Raw genomic sequence first — 25,361 nt, forward strand, 5'->3', positions numbered from 1 at the left:
CTGGCCTCACCAAGTATGGTTTCCCTTCCTGTGGTCTCATCTAGTTAGTCCTCCATGGGTGCTGGATCCTACTCAGGACCTTCTGTCTCACCCGTCCGACTTGCCTGTCCTGAACATGCAATCTGTCAAGCTGACCGCATGGTTTCTCCACTTCCAGTAATGGCTAGAAATGCCAGGCTTTCTTCCCCCATTTGCCAAATTTCTATGTCATCCAAGAAAGCCTCTGTAAGGAAGATTTATAAGAGCAGGTGGAAAAGATTTTTTATCTGGGCCCAAAAGAGACATTTGGACCTATTTTCTGTGGAAAGAATATCCAGCAATTCTTGATTTCATGGCTTCCATTTTCAATGATGGGGTTAGTAATTTGCCAGTTAAGGTACAACTGACTGCAATGTCAAACGTTTACTTAGGTGAAAAGAATTCTTCTCTAGCTTCCTTGAAGTTATGCACAGCCATTCGTAAGGGTACTTTGCTGCTTCGGTCTCCTATTAAGAACACTATCCCTCCTTGGAGCTTTATACTTGTACTTCAAGCCTTAACTCAGCTCCCCTTCAAGCCAGGGCAGAATTAAAATATTTATCCTGGAAAACATGTTTCCTGGTTGCCATTACATTGGCTAGACTGGTATCAGAGCTCCATGCACTTTCTTCCCAACCACCTTGACTCATTTTTCATAAGAACAGAGTATCCTTTCAGGCTAACTCTCTCTTCCTAACTAAAATGGTGTCAGAATCTAACCATAATCATTCAATTAACCTACCAGTCTTCTTCCCAAAATTTTCTAACAAGGGCAGATGCATGCTCTATTTATTAGATGTGCATAGACAACTCATATTTTACATTCACAAAATGAAAGACCAAAGAATGTCAGAACAACTGTTTGTCTCCTTTTCCAATGCTAAAATGGGCAAAGCAGTGTCAAAAATAACCTTAGCCAGATGGCTCACTGATTGCATTGTCTTTATTTACAAGAATAAAGGCTATCATTACCAAGACATCCTAAAGTTCACACCACCAGGGCTATGGCTGCATCATCTGCTTTTTGCGCCAATATGTCCACTGATGACATTTGTACAGCTTCTACATGGTCCAGTGTGCAGACCTTTATGGCTTATTACATGTTAGATATCTTATCTAGGAATAGGGCAGCTTTTAGCTCCACTGTACTGTGGAATATCCTTCCTTGTGGACCACCCAAGACCACTGTAGGTGGGGACTTTATCCCATCAGTTGAGGAATGGATGAAAAAGACATCAGATATTATAGTTATGTACTTACCATAACTTTGCATCTGGGTTGCCTGTTTTCATCCTTCCTCAACTTCCCACCCTCCAGTCCCATGTCCTTTTGATTGTCTCCTAGTATGCCCTGAAGGATATTCTGTAATGGTGTTGCTAGGTAAGCCCCAGGACTCTATTTCTCTATTTTCTTCACCCTTTTTACTCTTTAGTAATACCTTTGATTTTTGCCTCAGAGATTGTTAGTGGCTAATAATACTTTGTCAAGTTGTGATTAATTGTATACTAGGCAACCTCAATCTGAAGTAACTAAGGAGAAGAGAGGGACTATGGGTAAGGGGAGGAACTTGACCTACAGAGCCTAAAGTCTGTCAGAGTGGCTGAGGATGGATCCGATGTCAGATATGAGACCCATCAAGTGAGAAAGAATGAAAACAGACAGCACAGATGCAGATTTATGTTGAACACATAACCATAATTTTGGTCATTTAGATATGCTTTTTATTATTATGTGTTTTAGAGGTAACATTTGTAAGTACGATGGCTAAATCTAAGTATTCTAATATTTTAAATAACTAGATAAAAATACATCCCCCATCAACAAGATTTCGATAAACAACTCTCCATGTCAGCTTTCCTTCAACTCACAAAATACCCTCACAATTATATATGTGAAGAACTTACTCTGAGGCAAATCTTCAGCAGTGGAGTTTGGTGTCCTGGGCAAGATACCATTTTGTCACCTTCCTCACTGTAAGTGATCACAACTGAGATTGCTTAATGACAGCTTGTGAACTGTCATACTGTTTTTAAAAGTAGAAATTAGTTATTATGTAGCAACTCAAAACTTTATGATACCTTAAAAAAATAAGCAGTTTGACATCTTGAAAACGATCAACTTGTTTGGCGTGCTGTACAGGTTGGCAGATGGGTACAGGCCCTCCTTAGTCACACCCTTCCTACATCTCTGATCCAAAGATGGATTTCAGAAAGTGAGCAATGCTTTTCACTGCAGTCTTTGTATTTAGAGCTATTCCGAGATTTGCCAGTGTAGCACTGTAACTCTATGAACCAGATTATATTTTAGCCAAAAGTGCTCTAGATGCTTATGACATCATTTTTTTCAGTTCTGTTTTTAACTTTTCACTGTACTGCTTCTTAAGGTTCATTTCTTAGACTACTTGTTTTCACTGGTTTCACTGATTTCCCAAATAACCCTAATTCAAAATTGTGGATCAGTCAGTTCCCACAGACATGAATCATGGGTGGACAAAATATTTCTAATATGGATATGTACCTAAATGAGCAAGTCCCTAATATCTGGTACTTTTGTGTAAAATGTTTCCTGTTGTCTATATACAAGGGTAGAAATACTGACCTGTTAAATGGACAGAATGATTTCCTCATCCTGAAATCCTTCTGTTTATGTATGCCTTTTCATATCCACTTCCACAGGAAACACTTAAACCTCCAGAAAACCCACAAAAGGCCCACCAGTGCCTGTCCTGTCATTCACTCATCTTGATGCCTTTCTGGGAGGCTTTACCTCCAGCATTTATTTATCATTTATGCGTATTTCCTGTGTAAACCCTGTACATTAAAAATCACTTTTCTTGTATTTGCATACTGCCAGAGGTAATTGTCTTGAAAGTCAGCATGTCTGTAGGTATGTAATGGTCATAGTTCTGACTACCAAAAATCTGTAGCCAATCCAGCTTTCTATTGCATGAGCCTACTGACTGATTAATAACTACCATAAAGTCATGATGAGCCACCTCCCCTTTCAGAATTGCCCTCAAAGATATTCTGGACAAAGCACTGTGTTGACTGCAGTGCTGGCTTCCATTAGTATTGCTTGTATTTTCTTTTCTGTCTTGCACATAAAACTTCTCAACATCGTTGGTCCTAAATGTGAAAGAAATGGATCTTGTGTCAGTTAACAATCTAAGATGTCACTTTTTAAGATACCCCTGTAGTGCAAATGATGCCCACCTGTATCTGGTCTTTTCCTGCGGCTACAGTGATAACATCAGTTTGGCATCCATCTTTCTGAATGATGTGATTGGATAACAGCAAATAGGTCAAAGCTAAATCAAGACAAAAGTGAGAGTCTGACAGAGCAGCCGAGCCTGCAAAGCCAACCTGACTTATTTAGTGTTCACAGTTTTATTTTGGGTAGCACAGATTAGAGTCATCTGAGTAGAGAATAAAAATTTGGGAACAGCATTTGACACTGGGCTAGGATGTCAGGTGTACTTATAGGTTCATAGTTGATTACTAGGCTAACAGCCCAAGAGCCCTTACAAGCCTAGCTGTATTTAACCAGAGTTTCTCAGTTTTCAATAGCTAGGTGAACAAAGTTCACAAAGGTATCAACCTATGCTATTGTATCTAATACTGACTACATCTGTTTATAAGGGGCATGGCCACCATTCCAGGAGTAAATTTATGGTTACCCATCCATTAATCTAGGTTGAGCTTGAAGAAGGTCAAGGAAGGGTTTTGCTTTATGTGAATAGAAAGCTTGTTTCAGAGAAGGGGTAGTCTCTGAGAGATGTAGCTCTCTTTCCAACATGATTTATTTCTGTCAACTACTAGGTTAACATCCTTGGAATGAGTGACCCTCATGCAGTTTGATTATGGTTATTACTTCTGCAATGTAGGAGATAACTTTCAGAGAAAGTATTTGATGGTTTCCTCCCAACCATATGTTGCCCAACTGCTCATGCAGCTGGAATTGGCAAACTCCTGCATTCAGTGAATGATGTCACTATGGTTGGGTTTTTACCCTTGCTATGAGGTGTCAAAACTTTGGAGCTGATTACATTATTTCCAGGGGCTTAGTGGCAAAACTTTCTGCATGGGAGGTTTGGGGACCTTGCTTACTACTGAAAAATGCAACATTTCAAAAAGGAAGTCAGTGGCTATCTTTATCAGTTGGCTCATTTTTTTATTAAAGGACCTTCAGTCAGCTGACATTGCTCCAACATTGGATTTATCTGCTGGGGTACATACCTTTGAATTCTTCATGTTTGAATATGTTTATGCTCTTCACTTATGGTTGTTTGGACCTGAAATTCAGTGAGGTTACTTTATGCTGTGCACCAGGGCCTAACAGGGTTACAGTACCATACAACATCATATCTGTCCTATATGCATTAAACTGGGGGCGATGTCAATGAAAAACCCACCTAAGATGTTTCCGTTAGGGTACATTGCCTTGCATTTACAAGGACTTGCTTACTAACAATATTTGTTTCAGTTTTACTTTTCTGGTTTCATGCCTTTATCTGAGTGACAAGGAACTGTAAGAAATGCCAGAGCAGAACTTTGCACACCACCTTGTAAGAGAGTACATGGTTACCCAGATGTCTTAAACTATTAAAGCTCTTCATTCATTCCATTGCTACAATTCAACAACGTGTGAATGTTCTGGGAAATGTGGAAATGTTGTGCAGCAAGGGCCAGTTTATATGTAAATGAGCTATATGGCTGCCATCTCAAACTTTGGAGCATGCTTTGTTGTCAGTGCCGTACAATACACCATACATATACTTGTAAGCAGCAATGTCCTTCTGCCTACTTTAAGGACAGTTTAACCTCTACTTTCATATATTTTCTTTAATTAAACTAGAATAATTCATTCTATTTGTTCTTATTCATCCACAGTAGAAATTTCAGATCTAACTAAACAGCTTGGGGAATCTGGGAAGTGTATTCATGAACTGGAAAAAGTGAAGAAACAGGCAGAACAAGAAAAGTGTGACATTCAAAATGCATTAGAGGAAGCTGAGGCAAGTGTCTATAATGAAAAATTCATATTTTTAAATTTAATTCAATATACAAGCATATTTTTGCAATTAAACAATGTAATGTACTAGTGTGATAATTATATTTCATTTAATTCTAGGCATCTTTAGAACGTGAGGAGACTAAAGTTGTACAAATTCAAGCTGAATTAAATCAAGTGAAATCAAAAATTGACAGGAAGATTGCTGAAAAAGATGAGGAGATTGAACAGATGAAGAAAAGTCATCAGCAGGTTGTGGAGTCTGTGCAGAGTGCACTGGAAGCTAAGATTAGAAGCAAAAATGATGCCCTGAGGATGAAGAAGAAAATAGAAGGTGATCTAAATGAAATTGGAATTCAGTTGAGCCCTGCAAGTCACCAGGCTGGAGAAGCACAAAGACAGCTTCAAAATGTACAGGGTTACCTCAAGGTAGTAAGTTTGTTAATAGCGTAGATGATTGTCCATGCTGCATGATTTTCTGTAGTGATGCTTTTAGCCTTGTGGCTAAGACATTTAGTTATAAAGGTCTTAATATTACTGCATATTTATAGTCTCATCCGGGGTGCTACAGTAGGTGGCACAGAACTGTCTATTCCTGCATGGTAATGAACATGTAAAAGGAAAGGTACTGAAATTACTTTGCTGTAATGCTAATAAGAGTGGCTCTTGTTATAAGCAAGGTCTCTTTGTAAAAGGCATAAGAAACTTGGCTATGTATGTATATGGTGAATTATAATGAACAACATTATGCTTCAAAACACATTTGCAATTTGTGCAAATCAGAAAAAACAGACCCTACATTACAGCATGCCAGCTTATACCAAAATGTATACTGAAACTAACATGATATCTTGCTGCATCTTTAAGGATGTCGAGCTGCATTTAGATGATGCCCTTAGAAATAATGAGGATTTGAAGGAACGGCTTGCTATGGCAGAGCGCAGAAATAACCTCATGCAGGCTGCGATAGAGGAACTGAGAGCTGCATTAGAAAAGACAGAAAGAGCTCGTAAAGTGGCTGAACAGGAGCTCCTGGATACTAATGAACGAGCACAGATTCTACATTCCCAGGGCTCAGTGTTAGCTGATGCCTTCTGTGATCTTTTGTGATCTTTATTACTGCTAAATTTCACTATTTAATGTTCTAACAGAACACTACTTGCCACAAAGAAGAAACTAGAAGCTGATGTTTCTAATCTTCAAAGTGAAGTGGAAGAAGCAATACAAGAAGCGAGAAATGCAGAAGAAAAGGCTAAGAAGGCCATCACAGATGTAGGTCTTACATTATTGTTTGTTTTAAATGAATTATAGCATAAGTAATCTGACTCTTTTGCTGCACAGCACTTCCTGCTTACTGTTAATTTATTCCTTTTATTTTGTGCTGTCAGTGTTTATTGCTTTGTTATTTATATAAAGTTCAGAAATGTAACAATCATTTGGCAGTGTATGCACTGCTGTGTTTCTGACATGTCTCAGAATGTTAGTAGGCAGCCATGATGATTGAAGAGCTGAAGAAGGAACAAGACACCAGAGCCCACCTGGAAAGGATGAAGAAGAACTTAGACCAAACAATTAAGGACCTGCAGCTTCGTCTAGATGAAGCTGAGCAATTAGCATTGAAAGGTGGAAAGAAACAGATCCAGAAACTTGAAGCTCAAGTATGTTCTGTTTGCTTATTACAACATTTGTAGCACTGAATATCTTACTGTGTGTGTGATGGGGGAAAGAAGTGGTGCATGGACACAGTCACTGCGTATCTTACTGTGTGTGATGGGGGAATGAAGTGGTGCACGGACACAATCACTGCGTATCTTACTGTGTGTGATGGGGGAATGAAGTGGTGCACGGACACAGTCACTGCGTATCTTACTGTGTGTGATGGGGGAATGAAGTGGTGCACGGACACAGTCACTGCATATCTTACTGTGTGTGATGGGGGAATGAAGTGGTGCACGGACACAGTCACTGCGTATCTTACTGTGTGTGATGGGGGAATGAAGTGGTGCATGGACACAATCACTGCGTATCTTACTGTGTGTGATGGGGGAATGAAGTGGTGCACGGACACAGTCACTGCGTATCTTACTGTGTGTGATGGGGGAATGAAGTGGTGCACGGACACAGTCACTGCATATCTTACTGTGTGTGTTGGGGGAATGAAGTGGTGCATGGACACAATCACTGCGTATCTTACTGTGTGTGATGGGGGAATGAAGTGGTGCACGGACACAGTCACTGCGTATCTTACTGTGTGTGATGGGGGAATGAAGTGGTGCACGGACACAGTCACTGCGTATCTTACTGTGTGTGATGGGGGAATGAAGTGGTGCACGGACACAGTCACTGCGTATCTTACTGTGTGTGATGGGGGAATGAAGTGATGCATGGACACAGTCACTGCGTATCTTACTGTGTGTGATGGGGGAATGAAGTGGTGCATGGACACAGTCACTGCGTATCTTACTGTGTGTGATGGGGGAATGAAGTGGTGCACGGACACAGTCACTGCGTATCTTATTGTGTGTGATGGAGGAATGAAGTGGTGCATGGACACAGTCACTGCGTATCTTACTGTGTGTGATGGGGGAATGAAGTGGTGCACGGACACAGTCACTGCGTATCTTACTGTGTGTGATGGGGGAATGAAGTGGTGCACGGACACAGTCACTGCGTATCTTACTGTGTGTGTTGGGGGAATGAAGTGGTGCACGGACACAGTCACTGCGTATCTTACTGTGTGTGATGGGGGAATGAAGTGGTGCACGGACACAGTATTACATTATTCTCATACTGCTGACATCAGGTTGACTGAAGAGTTTATGCATTATGTTTCACACTATAACTTTTTCAATCACCAAAAGGCCAGGAAGGCTATAGGTGCAATTAGCACGCCAGTTTATTCTAACATTGTTTTAATATATTTATATTAAAACTTACTGCACATTTTTGGATGATATTTTTTATGTTATAGATTGGAGATAATGCATTTTTGAATATTTAGAATCAGCTACATCATTTTTAAGATTTGCATACTCATATTCAAAAGATTCCATTAACTTTTTGTACACCACTATACATAAGGATATGCTGAATAAAAAGTTTTATATATATGCTTTAAGCCAACTTTTTCATATTCCTGAACATATTTTATCAATAATTATGCAAGATGTCAGAAAAGAAATATTATTAAAGGGCAAATCATTCAATTATCTTGATTAGTTGGTGATGATCATGTGTTTCTTAAGGAACTTGACAGTATAATGAATATGTTTTTAGAAATCTGTTACCCAATAGATATGGTCAAGTGTGTGTGTGTGTGTGTGTGTGTGTGTGTGTGTGTGTGTGTGTGTGTGTATATATATATATATATATATATATATATATATATATTTGAAGAAATTATAAAGAGGAGAAACACAGATTTGGTACTTTTGATAATGGTGAAATTTAGGACTTTTTTTTTGAAAAATTGGCAGCTAGGGACTTTAAAGTAATAATGGTTATACCCAGTATGCATGTCACATACACTACGAAGGTATGGAAGGTAATTTTAAAACACTGGAAGAATATTTTGTTTTATAATGTTAAAACATTCTAATGCAGTTGGCATAATGGTTAAGGTTTTTGACTCACTTTCACAAGGTATAAAGTTCAATCCTGACCTCCGGCCAATGCCTGTTCGGAGTTTGCATGTTCATCCTGTGTCTCTGTGGGGTTCCTCCCACCTCTGAAAAATATGCTGAGTGTTTCCATCTCAAACTCACGAAAGAATGGAGTTGTAGATTGCAGCACAGACTACATGGTGCCCTATAGGGAGAAGAGGTGTATAGACCAACCGCTTTGGGCATCTGCTGTGGTACACAGTATCCACATGATAGGAGAACAAGGATCACAGACTGCACACAGTGGCAGGGCTAGCCACTCGGCAGTGCAAAATATGGATCTAGGTGATTCGGTCGTGCCAACTAATGCTCCCAAATGGGCTTAGGTATTTGCCTGTGATAAGTGGGTTGACGACCTGGTGTATTCCAACCTATACCAGGAATTCATGCTAATGGTGGGAGGGGTGTATGTCCTCCTATTGGCCAGTGTGTATCCACCATAAAGCCTAGCACCCCTGGGTCAATAAGCGCCTGGCCTGCCTATGTCCATTTGCCCAGTTTGGGTTGTCTGGGATTGCGCTGTTGAGTGAAAGTTAGATGTAAAAATCAATCAAACTGTCAAACATGAACTATGAATGCTGCACTTAAGGTAGGTTTACTGACAGGATGGATCTTGGAAGTACATAACATGATGGTATGAGGGAGGCTGGACATCCTATGTATCCAGGAGACAAAATGGAAGGGCTGTGCAGCAAACCACTTGGCTTGGAATTTAGAGTCTACTACTGAGGAGGAGGAGGACAGACTAGAAATGGTGTGGGAATTGTGGTGAAGGAGAGGCTGCAGAAGACACAGAGGGGATGTCATTAGAATTATTGACAGACTCATGGCAATCAGATTCCAGCCTAAAGGTAGGACAGTATTCATAATCTCAGCCTGTGCCCCACAGCAGGGTAGTGATAGTGAGGAAAAGAGTGCAATCAGACAACAGTTGCAGGGCCTACTATATAAAATAGGATAACATGAATTGGTGTTAATAATGGGTGACTTGAATGTACATATCGGGAAAAACAGACAGAATAGAATATGTTGACTGCCTGGGTCCACATTGATAGGGCAACAGGAATAAAGAAAGAGAGGCAATTCTGTCAGGCAGATGGCTTGATAGTAGCCAACACATGGTTCAGAATGAGAGACAGTCACAAAATCACATACAAGAGTGGCCAACATGTAACTCAATAGACTTCCTCTTAGCAAGGAAAGTGAAATGGGGTAGAATCAGCAATTGCAAAGTCATCCTCAGTACAGCAGTCTGCCCACAGCATAAACAACTGGTTACCATAATCAGTTGCAAGCAGTGGTCATAGAAGGCACTAAGGTCAACAGAAACTAGGATGAAGAAATGGAAGTTGACTGGAGAGAAAGCACAACAGTTCAAGGAATTACTCAGGGCTCTAGCACCTCAAGAAGAGGAAATAGGTGGAATTGAAGAGAATGTCAATTCCTCAAAACAGCATATGTGAGGACTACAGGACAGATATGGAAATAAGGTACTTAAGGAAAGCTGCTGGTGGAATGCAGAATTCCAGGAAGTCATCAAAAGAAAGAAGTGTAGGAAAAAGCGAGAGAAAGAAAAGGAGGACCAGACTAGGAATGAATACTGGTTGGCTAACAAAGACGTTAAGATCTTCTGGAAAGTGAATCAGTAGATGGCACAAAGAATCTATATCAAGTTGCAAAGCAAAGACAGAAACATAAAGAAGATAATCAGGTAGCCTTCATATGGGATGTCAGCAACAACCTCCCTACCAGTCCACAGGACATCAAAGTCAAATGGACAGAGTTTTCCCAGCAGCTTCTGAATGAAGAAAACCCCACAGAAGCTGTACTGCCCTAGACACAACCTATGATGTGAGAAGAGGAGAAGCCCATTAAAGAAGAAGGAAGAATAGCACTAAGGAAAAAGAAGTCAGGGGAAAGCAGCAAGCACAGATGAGGTCACAGTAGATATGATAAAGATGCTGGGTGAGATAAACGAGAATTGGATCCTGAGGGTACTCATAGCTGTGGAGAGAGAAAGGCGTATCCCAGATGACTGGAGAATAAGTGTACTAGTACCAGTGCTCAAGAACAAAGGGGACATTCATAACTGTGGGCAGTACAGAGGTATCAAACTCCTGTCATATTGCATAAAACTTCTGGACAGGATGATTGATAAATGAATATGCACGTAGTAGAAAGTAAGATGGGAGGTGAGCAGTTCAGATTCAGATCAGGATGCAGCACCACTGGCCCAGTGTTTGCAGTGAGGCAGATAGTTGAGAAGAAGATAGAAATGCTGAAAGAGTCCAACTGTGCATTCCCAGATTTGGAGAAAGCATGTGACAAGGTCCCAAGAAAGCTGATTTGGCCAGTCCTGTGATTCAAAGTTCCAGAAACATTGGTAGAATTAGTGCAAACTATGTACAAGGATTCAATGACTCAAGTACAAACAGTGTTCAGTCTCACAGTGATGTTTTCAGTGGGAGTGGGTGCACACCAGGCTGCTGTTCATTCTGGTGATGGTCTACATTAGCAAACAGGTCGGAGGGACAGATCAACAAAGTTGCTGTATGCAGACGATGTGGTATTATAGGCAGACTCTGAGCAAAAACTTCAGCAAAGGACAGGAGAATGGAATGCAAAACTGAAGGCACATGGGATGAAACTGAATGTAGATAAAACAGCTGTAATGGCAGCAAATTGGGGGAAATCAGAAGAAGCATAGAATTGAGATAGAAAAAATAGTGGGACAAGTTAATAGCTTTAAGTATCTTGGAAGAGTGGTTAACAAGAATGGAAGTCTCAATGAGGAGGTCAAAGCTAGAATCAGAGGGGCTGAAGCCAACTGCCACAGAGTGTCAGGCGTAGTATATGACAGAAGAATGCCAAAGAAGCTGAAAAGTAAGGTGTACAAAACAGTGGTGTGAACAGTAGTACCTAATGGTGCAGAGACCTGGGCAGTAAAAGCAGAGCAGTTGAAGAAGCTCGAGGTGATGGTGATAAAGTGCCTTAGACATGACAGAGTGCACCACACTGTGGGACAGATGAAGAAATTAGAACATAAAAGTAGAAACCAAAGTAGCTCCAATTGCAGAAAAGGTCAAAGAGAGCAGCTTATGATCATTCTGGCACATGTACAGAAAAACAGAAGACTGGTGAAGAAGATTTGGGACAGACAGGAAGAAGGTAAGAGGAAACGAGGACATCCAGCAAAGGGGTGGATGGGTTGTGTGAGAGAAGGCCTGTGGCAGTCAGGCATGAGTGTTGAAGAAGGTAGGAGAGTGGCACTGAACAGACAGAGAGAGAGAGAGAGAGAAAGAGATGGCAACAGTTAACACAACACCCTGACTCCATATAGAAAAATGGGAAATGGGGGTTGATGATGATGGTGAATGCTAGCACTAGAAAGCTTGGGGATGTACCCTCTTTTATGGACAAAAGGTGTTCCAATATGAAGATGATTTTTGTGAATGGGAACAACACTGTAGAGTAGCAAGGCTATTAAGCATAACAAAGAAAAGAGAATGGCTGAGTGTGGTAGTTGTAAGTACTGCAGATTTGTCTATGAAATTCCATTTGTAACTGTAGTGGGTTATGATAAACAGTACACTGTCCAGAGTTTTGCAACTGTACATAGGTAGGAGTTGTTTATGTTGCATTTTGTATAGGTAAAACTGAAAGACAGTTGAGTTCCAGAATTTATGAACATCTAAAGAACATCAAACAACAAAATGTAAATAATGCATTATATAAACACTTTATAATGTAAGCATTTTAAAATATTTTTATTTTTTTGTTATATATTAAATCAGGCATTGATTGTTCATACAGGAAGCATTCCTTGCGCCTATCACTGTGTATAATGTTAAAAAGCAGAGATGTACTGTGTCTCTCAATGATAGGGAAGCTTGCTTTGCACCACATTTTGGGAAAATACTAAGTAGCATGTCTGGCTTTTTTTGTTATGTTCCTGTCATCAGCAGGACTCTCAGGCACAATGCACAGTGTGTGCACCTAGTGTACAACAAAAAGCATGAGAAATGCTAACATGAGTCATAGACCATGGAGTATTAAAGCTGCAGGTAAGCTATGTCAATATATTCCAAACCTACTGATGACAGAAAGGGCAACATAGCATGAATAACAGTTCAAAGACATTTCAGAGACAGTGAGATGGTGTACCAAAGCTGCTATTTCATGTGGTATTGCACCAGAGTTCTGCCAGATTCCTAACTGTGAAAAAGCCATTGAGCCAACAACACTTCAGAGATTCAAAACATAATATGCAGAAGACAGATCCTGGCACAAAGGCTTGTATTTATAAAGTAGAGCTATAGTAACTAGACATACACATATATATAACTATAAGTATAGCTACAGCAATATTTATGTGTAGATACAGATGCACACACACACACACACACACACACACACACACACACACACACACACACACACACACACACACACACACACACTCAAACACATGCACATTCTCACACACATGCACACACTCATGCACAGTTATAGCCTTCTGCTGGTAATGATAGGGCACACCTCCACATCTTCCTCAAGAAGCAGGAGAGTTGAACATCTCACAATGCAACTGTATAACACAATTTAAGACAGCAGTGCGGTGGTCCCTTACTGTGTACAAAGCCCTAGTGAGGAATAAATGTGGCCTGTTTCTCATAAGTATGTGACGAGTCAGCTGTAGTGAAAGTGTCTTATGAATTGCACTGTATACCAGTCGTCCTGTCCCATTTACAGTTCACTTCCTGCAGCTGTATAGTACAGAATACAAATGCATACAAGGTTATGTTAACATATATAGATATTTGTGTGTGTGTGTGTGTGTGTGTGTGTGTGTGTGTGTGTGTGTGTGTGTGTGTGTGTTTATCTATGTGCTCACACACACATACATGTATGTGTGTAGTTTACAGGGCACATGCATTGTGCCCTATTCTACCCAGTAATATAATTCTTAATGTCATGTTAATTTTCTTAGTTTTAATGTCCTCTAATGTTTTGTGTTTCTAATACCATGATGGGAATGGAACACATTCTTAAGTCAGGGTACGATTAGACTTCATGACATTAGTTTTGTGTCAGTATTTGATGTTAGCAAACATTGCTCTTTTCAGAACTTGCAATGTTCCCAGAATTGCCTCCTTCTGTAATTCATATGTGGTTACATGTATTACTAACAAATGTAAGTATGGATGTATTTTTTATTAGCCCTGTTGCTCCTACTAATATTGGAACTGTCTGGGTATCTTTCCTCCACATTGCTCTTATTCCTGCCTGCATATCCTGGTATTTTAGGACTTTGTTTCTGTTTGCCTGTAAGACACTATAATCAGTGGGTGTAGCAATTTCAGTGATTGATACCACTTTTGTCTTTTTATCATGAACTATATATTTTTTTGAACTAATATTAATTGGTGATTCCATGAGATATAAATGTCATTATTTGCTATAGTACTTTGTGGTTCATGTTTCCAGTGCTTCTCAGTTACTTCTATACTGTAATATTTGCATAATCCCAATTGAAACAGTCTTGCCACATCATTGCGCCTTTTAGTATAAAGGCCCTCTGCCATGAGTGTATCACACCCAGCAACAAGATGTGTGACTGTTTTCCTTTCTGGTATACAGAACCTGTATTTGTCTGTTTCTCCAACATTTTCAGTGGACTTTGTAAACCAACAGATAGTCTACTATTGTTGGTCGCCATTATTAATCTTTCATTTTTTGGTTTCAGTTTACCTCTCCTTAACCATTCGTGCATCACATCTTGGTCAACATGTGCTGAGGCATCCCATACTCCTTGTATAATATGAACTCTGTGTGGCATGTATGATTAAGACACAGAAGCATAGCTGGCCCAACCATCTCCCTCTGCCAGTTCTGAAAACCCCTGCCCCCTCAGTTATCATGTGAAAGGCAAAAAAAAAAAGACTTCTGCAAAACGTGCAGGATGCTTCCTACAGACAGTGCCATTTTATGCCATGTATCACCCCAGTAGCTCTTCAAGTGAAGAACAGACACAAAAAAAGTCTGTTCCTTTTACTGGCAAACCAACCAGATGACCAGATACAGGACATTCCCCACCCTTACATTATAGTAAACAATAAAATAAATAAATAAATTATATTTTGTTTTAAACAGTTGCTACAGTTTATATCTTGCACTCTGGTTTGACCCCAAATTCAATATCAGCTTTTAAAACTGGTATTGCACTAAGAGTGATTTGGATGAAGGATGGTTGATCAGATTTTTCCCTGTAATACTTTGTGCCTGGGGGCAGTTGCCCCTTTACCATTGCCCTAGCTACACTACTACTAAGACTGATAATAATTAGTAAAGCTGATGAACAGCAGTTTGACTGGGTAATGTTTTGTAAAGCAAATACAGTTTTATCTGCATGTATCAGTATACAAGCCTGAACTTTTTTGTTTATATAGAACATGACAACAGTTAACAATTCTTTAGTTAAGAAAGATGAAATTCTTTCAAGATGATTTAAGCCTGTTACTGAACAGTAAGAGATCAGTCCAAGAAATTATAAAATGGAACTGATGAATAATTTAGGAGAGTTATTTTTTTCCTGGATTGGTAGTAATTAAATATGAGGTTAAAGGCCTCTTAAACATAGTGCCTGAGTCTGTGATATTTGCAGCTATGAGTTAATTTCTGTGATTAAACACTCCTTGTGTAAGTAAGAGAGATGAATCTGGAAATGAACAGTGATTAATGTAGTCTGAGTGAGTAGTGCAGTAAATTGTATGGATATCAATAAATCTTTCTACTCTTATTGTTGGAAGAGAAACTACCACATAATTATTTCTCTCAATATACGTACAAGTAAAGAATGAAGTACAACATTAATTCAATATCTTAGGGTTGAACACTTTAAGAAAAATGGCACATATATCACTCTCAGTAATCTGTTTAGAATAACTAATGAATTAGTCAGAGTGGAAGGATAATGATATATATATTTCAGTCATCCATCTCTCTGGTATAGAGGGATGAAGCTCTGACTGCATCCTGGAAAAAAAATTAATTCTGTGACCTAGATGCTGAGGAAGCTAGCTGGAGCAGGAGAGCAACAGATCTGGTACAGTATGCCTACTTGTCTTAAAGGAGTAGACTGGTGCCATATATCCCAGGATATGTGTATGGATAATGGTATCTACCAGCAGTGGAGGTGAGTCAGTTGTAGTAATGTCACTCAGCGAGATTTTTATCAAGCCCTTGTGTAACACCATTGCACTCTGAACCATTAGGACATTGTTGACGTGTGAACTGTGCAGTAGGACTTATATTAAAACCCCACTGATGGCTGCTGGATAATGCCCTTGCTGTGACTATCTTCTCACCCTGTAAAGAGAGCAAGTGATTGCCAATGGCCATGGTGGAGAAGAGAAAAAAATCTGCAAAAATGTGTGTGTGTGTGTGTGTGTGTGTGTGTGTGTGTGTGTGTGTGTGTGTGTGTGTGTGTGTATATATATATATATATATATATATATATATATATATATATACATATATATATATCTATATATATATATATATATGTATATATATATATTTATATATATATCTATATATATATAGTTTGCTATCAAAACATTGAACATTACAACATAAACTTGTCAAAATTGCAGTTTAAATGTTTGATGTGCTGCATATTAATTAGTTGACATTGCCAAATTGATATACCGAACAATTTGAATTTGGTAGTTTTCAATGTCAGCCAGGATATACTTACCTGCAACAACTTACCTGCTTGCTTTCCAGCAGTACAAACAAATGTAGCTCAGTACTGCACAATGATAAAATTCACATTTTTGCAGAGGGGCAAGTCCCCCTCCACCTCCTGCATACTATATATTCCAACTGTGAGATCGTACTACATTGAGGAAAAGGATAACTTTCCCGATCTGCACTGTATTGCAATCTCTGTTTGTAACATCAAACACATATCAGCGAATGCACAGTGGCATTTGCTGCAACAGACACTCAGAGAATTGAAGGTTGGCAATACAGGAATCAGTCAACTGACGTTCAACATTCCCGTGTTCGCCGAACCTTCATTCTTTATTTTGATAGCAAAATATATATCTGTATATCTATCTATATATATATATATATATATATATATATATATATATATATATATATATTTATACACATATCAGAGTTATAGAAGCCCGATTAAGTGTGGGGTAGGGACTTTCTGGAGTATGCGCATGGTTACAGGTCTAACACTGATGATCAGTCTAACCTGGCGCGGGTATGGGTTGTAACAGCTGAATGGTCAAAAGCAAATAAGTGGGGCACAGTTATGATCCTATGATCCCGGCTGAATTTAAACATGCATTGACACAATGAAAATGTTTACTAAATGCTTCCAGATTTAGTTCTGTAGGGAAATTCTTATCAACTATGCACTTCATAGTAATTATAGTCATTTACCACTGAAATTTTATTATAATTTATATTTATGTGTACTTTTTTCAAATATGCTTTTACAGTTTTCTTCATTGATAAGGTAATAGTCCCACATCCACCTAAAGTAACACAGAGATTCCACTTTGCTTTCTTTTATGGACCTGCCTGTCTTAAAACTTTGAATGACAATAACAAAGGGGAATGATTTTTTTCCATCGACCTTTACACAACCCATTGCCTTCCACTGTCATCAAAGTGCAATAGCCTTTTTGTAGTTGCAAACACTTTTATTAATTAACAGTCATGACATTGGCAAACATGGATTGCAAGAAAAGAAAACAAAACCATGTTAACATTTTTCCCATTTACATACATTATACATCATGTTTTCTTGCTTTATAGCTATCAGTCCAACTTTTTATATATTACTAAATTCCTGCTTTCTCTTAAACTTCACTCCTCCTCCTGAATATTATTCTCTCCTTCCCTTTTCTAAAGATTTTTTATCTCTTTTACAATAGTCAGTACTTTAAATACAGTTAGTTAAGACTTTGATCTCCATTTTCTAGTAATTGTTTTTTGGCAGCCAACAGAATTAAACTAAACAAGGCCTTACTATGTATAGGAAATTCAAATCTTATGTCCCATCTCAAAACAATAATTTCCTTAGTTACAGCCATTTGTTCATCCAATATTTCTGACAGAGCATTCTTTAGGGAATTTTTAAAATCTGCCAACTTATTGCACTCCCAAAACATAGGTTCCCATTCTCCTCTTTCTTAATTTCTCATCACACCTCCAACTTATGCCTGAGGAAAAATTCTTTGAAATCTGCTTGAGGTATAAAAATACGTATGCAAACACTTCCAAGCAAAAATCCTGAATCATGTAGACTTTGTTCCATCCTTGGATGACATATATTTGTCTTCCCATTGTTCCCCAGTGTATTCCTTTTCCAGTCTCTCTTTTTCCTAGTTACTGGCAGGGTAGTTGAAATCACCTAGTATTAGGGTGTTTGGTTGTATCTTAATATTTTCTAGTATGTTTAGAAAGGTGTAGTGAGAATCTCGGGGCATGGTGGGGGATCTGCAGCAAGCTACAATTTGGATTGCAGTCTTACCTAGTGTTAGTTGAACCTGGAGAATTTCAGATGCATTGTGTTGAGCAACTAGCCTGGAGGTGTGAATATCCTTGGTGACTATGGACACTCCTCCACCATTAGTGTTTCGGTCTTGGTTTGGTGGCCGAAAAGTGTGGTAAGAGTTGTAGCCTGGTATTGCAGGGGTGCTCTTTGGAGCCTTGAACCAGGTCTCAGTTACTGCACAGATATCAATGTTCTCCATTTTTAGGAGTGCCTCAAGAGAGCGCATTTTGAGGTTTAGACTTCTAGCACTGAGTAGCATTGCCTTCAGATTTTGCATACTTGCACCTGTTACGGTGGTGGTTTTGTCCTTTGAGCCTTGCCTAAAAAAGGCACTAAGGGGTGGCAAGAGCCTTAGCCAGTAACCTGAATCCCAGGGGCGACAGGTGCAGACCATCTCTGGCAAAGCATCGTGGTTTGTCGATCATGTTGTCCCAGGCAGACAGATACTGGATCCCCTTTGAATGACTCCAAAAGCTTAGCCAATTGTTGAAGTCAATAATTTTGTCCATATACTGTGGAATCATTCTGTGTGAAGGCAGGATGCTACTCAGGTCTAGGGTCATACCTGTCTGGGTCACATGATCCGAGAGCTCTTCCATGTCTCTTTTCATGTAGTCCAGGGAGGTACATCTCAAGTCATTCACTCCAACATGGACAATGACAGAGTTGTATTTGTACTTGTTGTGGAGTGACTTGAGTGCATGCATTATGTGGTGGATCCTGGCACCCGACAGGCAGCTGACTGTAATTTTCTCCTTGTTCAGCCTGGTGAGTGGGACATCAGTGTGCCTGACTATAGAGTCACCTATGACTAAAGTGTTGGGTACATTGTCTTGCATTAGGGACTGTTGTTGGGTGGCACACTGGTGTTGTGAGCTATGTGATACTTTGTTTGTGACTGGTGTTTGTTTGCTTTTCAGCTTCAGAGGTCCTTGTTGCTTGGGCAGGTTAATGTTAAGGGCTTCTGCGTATGTGGGTTTAGCGTTGCTATGTGTGGGTGTTGGTGGTGAGGGTTTTGAAGGGCTATGTGTTGCTTGAGGTGTAGTGTGAGTTTTAACCTTCTCCTCTTGGTTGTCTAGCACAATCTTGGCTGGAGAGAGCTTTGCTTCCAGTTTGGCTATGTAAGTGCATCTCTTGCAGGTTGTAGTGTTGGGTGGTAGGAGGACAGGGTTGTCTGTGTACGAGGCAATTGTTGCATTTCCTCAGTATGCCCAGATTCACCAGGTGGACAGGAGAAATCACAAGAAGCTGACTCTTGGACATGCCTGGTTAGGTGCTTTTTCCCCCTTACCTTGGCAAGGTACTTTGCAATTGTAGGCTGTTTAGTGCCTACGATCAATTTCTTCTTATTAACAAGGAGAGTTGAGTGCTTGTATCAGTTTAAGGCTTCCTAGTGCTTTCCAGCAGGTTTTAGAGCAAGTGCTAGTCACAGGGACTCCAACCAGAAAGAGTCAGGAATCAATGCACTCTGCTCCTACTCCCAGCAGGAGCAGAATATATGCACAGATTTCAAGCTGTCATCTATAAAGCAGTTATTAAGCTTTCTGGTGATCAGCAGTCTCCAGGAAATAATGTAACTGCAATCCTTCTCTCACCAGGAGAAAACAGAAGCACTAATCCCAAGATGACTACTGAGAGGGAGAATGTGGGCTCCCCAATAACTGGTGGTCTTGCAATAGATGCTTAAAGGTAAGATGAAAAAATGGTTTATCCTAAACACTGCAGTGTGCACTAGAGGAATTAGACATGAAAGTAGGTAACTTAAGTTTAACCGTTTTAAAAAGTTAAGTTTTAGTGGAGAGCCAGTATTTTAAAACAGCAAGATAGATTGAAAGGGGTGGTCACTTTTGTATTCTGGTACTATGGAATACAATTGGATGGCCTATACATTTAAATAGTTGAAGGCGAGTGATTTCAGAAAATGATAATTTTGTGCTTGCTCACACAAGCCAGTAAAAGCAGAGAGGAAATGAGATATATGGTCACATTAGCATAAGGGGCTGGCAACTAGAAAGACAATGGTGTTTAAGAACACAATAGTAACTGGGTGGGAGGGTGGAAAAATTATTTCTGCCCGACTCACAAGATACAAAGCTGTGGTCTCTTTTCAAGTTTTAATATGCAGTTAAAAGCAGAATACAAGTAAAACACAAGGTAAAGAAAACAAATCACAGTTTTCAAAATAGAAAAAGGCAATAAAGTAATACAAAATACAACAAATAAAAAGCAAACTAACCTTTCCCCTCACAGCAAAGTGTAGCAGAGTCTGGGTGAGCCTTTCTAGTAAAGCTCTGAAATGTTTTATTTTACCCCTTAAATAGAAGGTTTAGTCTCTAGCTCCACCCCCTCAGTTCACAGATGATTAACCTTAACTGACCTCTTCTATCTTATGTGTGAGTCTTTAATTGACCTGTTATAATTTCTGCCTGACTCACAAGAGTCAGAGCTGTGGTCTCTTTTCAAATTTTAATATGCAGTTAAAAGCAGAATGCAAGTAAAACACAAGGTAAAGAAAACAAATCACAGTATTCAAAATAGAAAAAGGCAATAAAGTAATACAAAATGCAACAAATAAAAAGCAAACCAACATTTCCTTCACAGCAGAGTGTATCAGAGTCTGGGTGAACTGTAAAATACGTACTACAAAATAATCAAATAGAAAATAGTAGGTAGTCCACTGTTGAATTAAAAATGGAATATCCTTTATTAAAACACACAAACAAGCAATTCTAGTAAGTATAATGAAAAACATCAAAAACATTCATTATTTATATATAATCAGGTTGTTTGGAGCAAGGGAGTAGTTACAGAGAGTGGTTCTGTTAAGTGCAATAAAAGCATTAAAATCATTCCTTTGGTCAAGTCCCTCTTCCCCCTTAATACCACACTGTAAACATTTTTAGCATTTATCACAGTATTTCCAGCTTAGCAATTATTTTTATGTTTTCATCCTACTTAGGTTTTCAGTTGTATATCTATACACATGTTCACTCATTATGATTTGTTTGTGACACACACACCTGATGAAGTATTTATCTGTTATGAAAGCGATCTTTATTAAGAGTTGTATATTTATTAATATTTATTCTGGTAGATGTCTAGTATATTTATTAATATTTATTCTGGTAGATATCTAGTGGTAGATCTTTTTGTTAGTCAGTTTTTTTTTAGTTAGTTATTTTCTTAATTAAAGTTTTGGATTAGTTGGTTAGTCTATACAAAGTGTCAGTAAACTGGACTAAGATTGTAATTTGTCTCTAGCTTTTCAGTTTTAGGTAGCACAGTCTCTATTTACACTAGTTTTAGGTAGCACAGTCTCTATTTACACTATGGTGTTAAGGGGGAAGGGGGGGCTTGGCTACAGGAATGATTTTAATTGTGATTTAAGGGGGAACTATAAAAAGAAAGGGAAACATAAAAAATACAGGAAGTGATAAAATGTAGTAAATTAACCATGTGGAGCAAAAGTCAGTAGTCAGAGAAGAGGGCACTTAGATCTGAAATTGATTCATTTGTGTTATCGGAAGATTTGGAGTAGCACATTGTGTTACAGTTGTGAAGAGTATTTCAGACCAATTAACAATAAGGATATTACCACTAAAAGTGAATATGTTATACAAAAAAAGAGAAGAAAGAATTTATAATCACTCTGGTAAGGTCAAAACAGCAGAACTTTTTTGAATTGTGAAAAGGTAAATAGATTATGGGAAAATATGTAAAAATGAAATTATAAACGGTTTAAAGGGTATACATGATATAAATATGGAAACTATTTTCTTAATAGAACAGAATTAATATATTTTTTAAATATGCCAACTTATATGCTCTCCAAAACAAAAATATATTTCATGTTTTTGTATCATATTCTGCCATTGTAACATTCTATGCTGATCACTACCAATTTTTGTTCCTAAAATTTCAATTCCTTTCTGTTAAATGGAATCCCTCTTATTTTCCTTATTATTCCTAAATCTTTACTTTTATCCTTATTTATACTTTGATCAACAACATTTAACTATTAACTAAGTTGCTTAATAGCTATCCCCATCTACTCTTCAATTTTAGTCATTACACTATATCATCTGCACAGGAAAACATTACTGGTATTTGGAGTCCTTCTCTTTTGCTATATTCTGCTGCTTTTAATGTAAACTTTATTTCATTCACAGTGGCATTCATAATTATTGCAAATAAAATACTACTTGCTATTCCACATCTTATATCTATTTCTTCATTTAACCAACCATTTATTAGTAATCGTACTTTATCCTTTCCATAAATAGAAGCAATAATTCTTATTAATTTTTTCACTTATATTATTTTAAAATTTCCCATAAAATGTAATATTGTATGTTACTGAATGTTTTACATCACCTGTCAAAATTTAAGGTCTGAATTTCTATTTATTATAATATCCACTATTTCCCTTATTATCATCATTAAAAATTCTTGACTCCATTTTCCTTTTCTTCCAAAAATTTATTCACATCACTTTCCAGTGTCTTTCCTATTACTTTCATAAATATCTCATAATCCACATTATTTGCACTATTGATATTCAGTTCCTTATATCTTCTTTACCTCCTTTTTTCCAAATAAATTTCATAACTCCATGTGATGCCCTACCTCTGGGCTGATAATCAAGGAGCCTCAATCCTCAAAACTGACAGCAGTGGGAGATGTTCACTGAGAGGATAACAGGTACACACACAATATCTCCAGATGCCGCTCCCTGCATCAAGCACAATCAAACACAATTTCCCTTAAGAGCACACAGGGAACACAGTCAGTCTGGGGATGGTTTCTACCTCTTTCTACAGATCCCCAATAAGACTCCCCACTGGCACAGTTATAGAGTTGAGATCTTAGCTGAGTATCCAAGCCAAGACAGTGTTTTGTGTCCCTGGCAAGTAGCTGAGACACACAGTCTTGAAGGTTCAATTTACACACACACATACACACACACACACACACACACACACACACACACACACACACACACACCTGGGAAAGGCTGGTACAGGTTTACTAGCTATGCCCCTTTCTGCACAGACTATAAGGCAGTTATGACTGCCACAAGATACTCCTGCCAGCCATCTTAAGGCACTTCCAAGGGTACCCAATATACTGAGTGAAATTCATATTAATACAAATGGTAGTTTGACCAAGAACAAGGCTATTATGAGTGGCCCACACAGTGTCACCAAATAAATATGCAAGTACTATCAAAATGTAAATATATCTACAAAGATCAGCCACAATGAAAGGTTTAAATATATTTAATAATAAATAATAAAAGAACAAGGAAATAATAAGTATATATTCACAGTGACATCAGAGTTCAAATCACAGGAAATATTTAAAATAAAATCGAAGGACAGGTTCAGACAAATAAAGAAAAACAATATGTATCTCTACTTATTTAATAGAGCAAGGCAGATGATGTGGTGAATAGTCCTTCTTGTTGTCGGGCCCAAGACAGATTACAGAATGCCCAGTCTCACTAAGAGACTTCTCAAAATAATATCTAAACTATTACTTCTGTGATAGCTTGCAGAATTACATCACTTTTGGTCATCTGACTTCTAGTTCCCATGCAGCCCCCCATTGCTGGAAGCTGGCAGGATTTAGCACCTTCCAGTAAAACTACACACACAAGGGCTTTTACCCAGATCTATAGCATATGCTGGAAGTCATAAAACAATTTAATGCCTCTACATTTCCAGAGTAGTAGTTAGTTCACCCCAAAGACAATATAGAAAGCTTCCTAGTAGACTTGGTGTTTTTGGCTGAATTGGAACCTGTCAAATAGCATCTTTATGGCCTAGCCCATAAAGTGATTTAATTTCAGATAGTTTTTAAAGTTTGATGGACTGAGGTTAACCTTCTCATTTCCTCTGTTAAAACATATACATTTAAACAGTTACAATAGTGCATGTACATGTCTGTTCACTCCAGTAGAACACACTGTGGATACTTTTCAAACACAAGCACTTTACAAATACTTTTTCAGCAAAAATATCTGTACAAATCAGTTTGATATAAATACGACATATAGTTGTAATACATTTTTAACACAAGCATCTTGTATAAATCAGTTTGATATTCAGAAATGACATATAATTATTTACAAAATTCCAGCTAGCTGCATTGGCAGTGCCTCCTATCGTAAAATCCACACCAAACCTCTCACGCAAAGCTTTGCATGGCCAACCAAACTATGAAGCAACACAACGGCCAGCAAAATTTGTTCCAAAAGGCTTTATTAAGCTATAGAAATCACATCGGGATATAAAAATACCCCAGGCTCCAAACCGGTTTCGGTGCAACCTTCTTCAGTGGAGCACACAAAATAGAAAAAGTAAGGAACCACCAACAGAGCACCTAGCACTATTTATAGTATACGCCAGTCATGCAATGTCCAATCAATAGATTCTTTGTATAGTGGTCTAATAAGACCTTACCTACCAACTTGACATCTGAATACATAATAATGTATTCAAAATTTAAATTAATCAGTAATATACATATATATATATAACATATAACTAGACTCCTATCGTCACACATTTCCACAGACAAGAAATATGCACAGCTGTTCCTCAGCTTTGACAACTCCAAATCCCTGGATCAGATAGTGGTGAAAAGATAGCCTTGAAAAGATTGAACTGTATTCACAGTTGAAATTTAAATGCTAAAAATTGGCTGGGATTGAATGAATGTGTTTCTATTTCAAGTGTATTAAAATTGAATGCATTAGAACAATAGAATATTTAATGAAATTATTTTTATATGTATTATATTTATTGTATTGTATTTATTGTATTAGCTGTTTTTAAACTTCAAAGATTTTAGAAAAATGAATATGCTACTTTTAACCAAGATGGGGGCATCAGGGAGGCTTGGCAATCACATGATGCTGACATTCAGAATTTCATTGTATAAAAGGAATCAGTAAAGTGTATTTGGTGTCTGATGAAGTTTTTCAATGAGGAAGAAAATGTGCTTTACATATACATATAGTTGTATATATTGCATATATATATATTTTTATTGATTTCACAAACTAACAGACAGCGTGCAAA

The 25,361-nt window shown here is 38.3% G+C and overlaps 1 protein-coding gene across 1 annotated transcript in view; it reads left to right on the plus strand.

Annotated features, from left to right (window-relative positions):
• LOC122788701 (myosin heavy chain, skeletal muscle-like) overlaps positions 1-24,552 on the plus strand; it is a 58,285-nt gene extending 33,733 nt beyond the window's left edge. The window contains exons 3-8 of the mRNA XM_044055594.1: positions 4,908-5,032; positions 5,149-5,457; positions 5,896-6,107; positions 6,180-6,300; positions 6,516-6,686; positions 24,418-24,552. Of these exons, the coding sequence (XP_043911529.1) occupies positions 4,908-5,032; positions 5,149-5,457; positions 5,896-6,107; positions 6,180-6,300; positions 6,516-6,686; positions 24,418-24,552 (1,073 nt within the window). The remainder of the gene's footprint in view (positions 1-4,907; positions 5,033-5,148; positions 5,458-5,895; positions 6,108-6,179; positions 6,301-6,515; positions 6,687-24,417) is intronic.
• The last annotated feature ends 809 nt before the right edge of the window (positions 24,553-25,361 follow it).

This window comes from Protopterus annectens, chromosome 14.part0 (genome assembly GCF_019279795.1).
Source record: "Protopterus annectens isolate FY-2018-M chromosome 14.part0, PAN1.0, whole genome shotgun sequence".
NCBI lineage: Eukaryota > Metazoa > Chordata > Ceratodontiformes > Protopteridae > Protopterus > Protopterus annectens.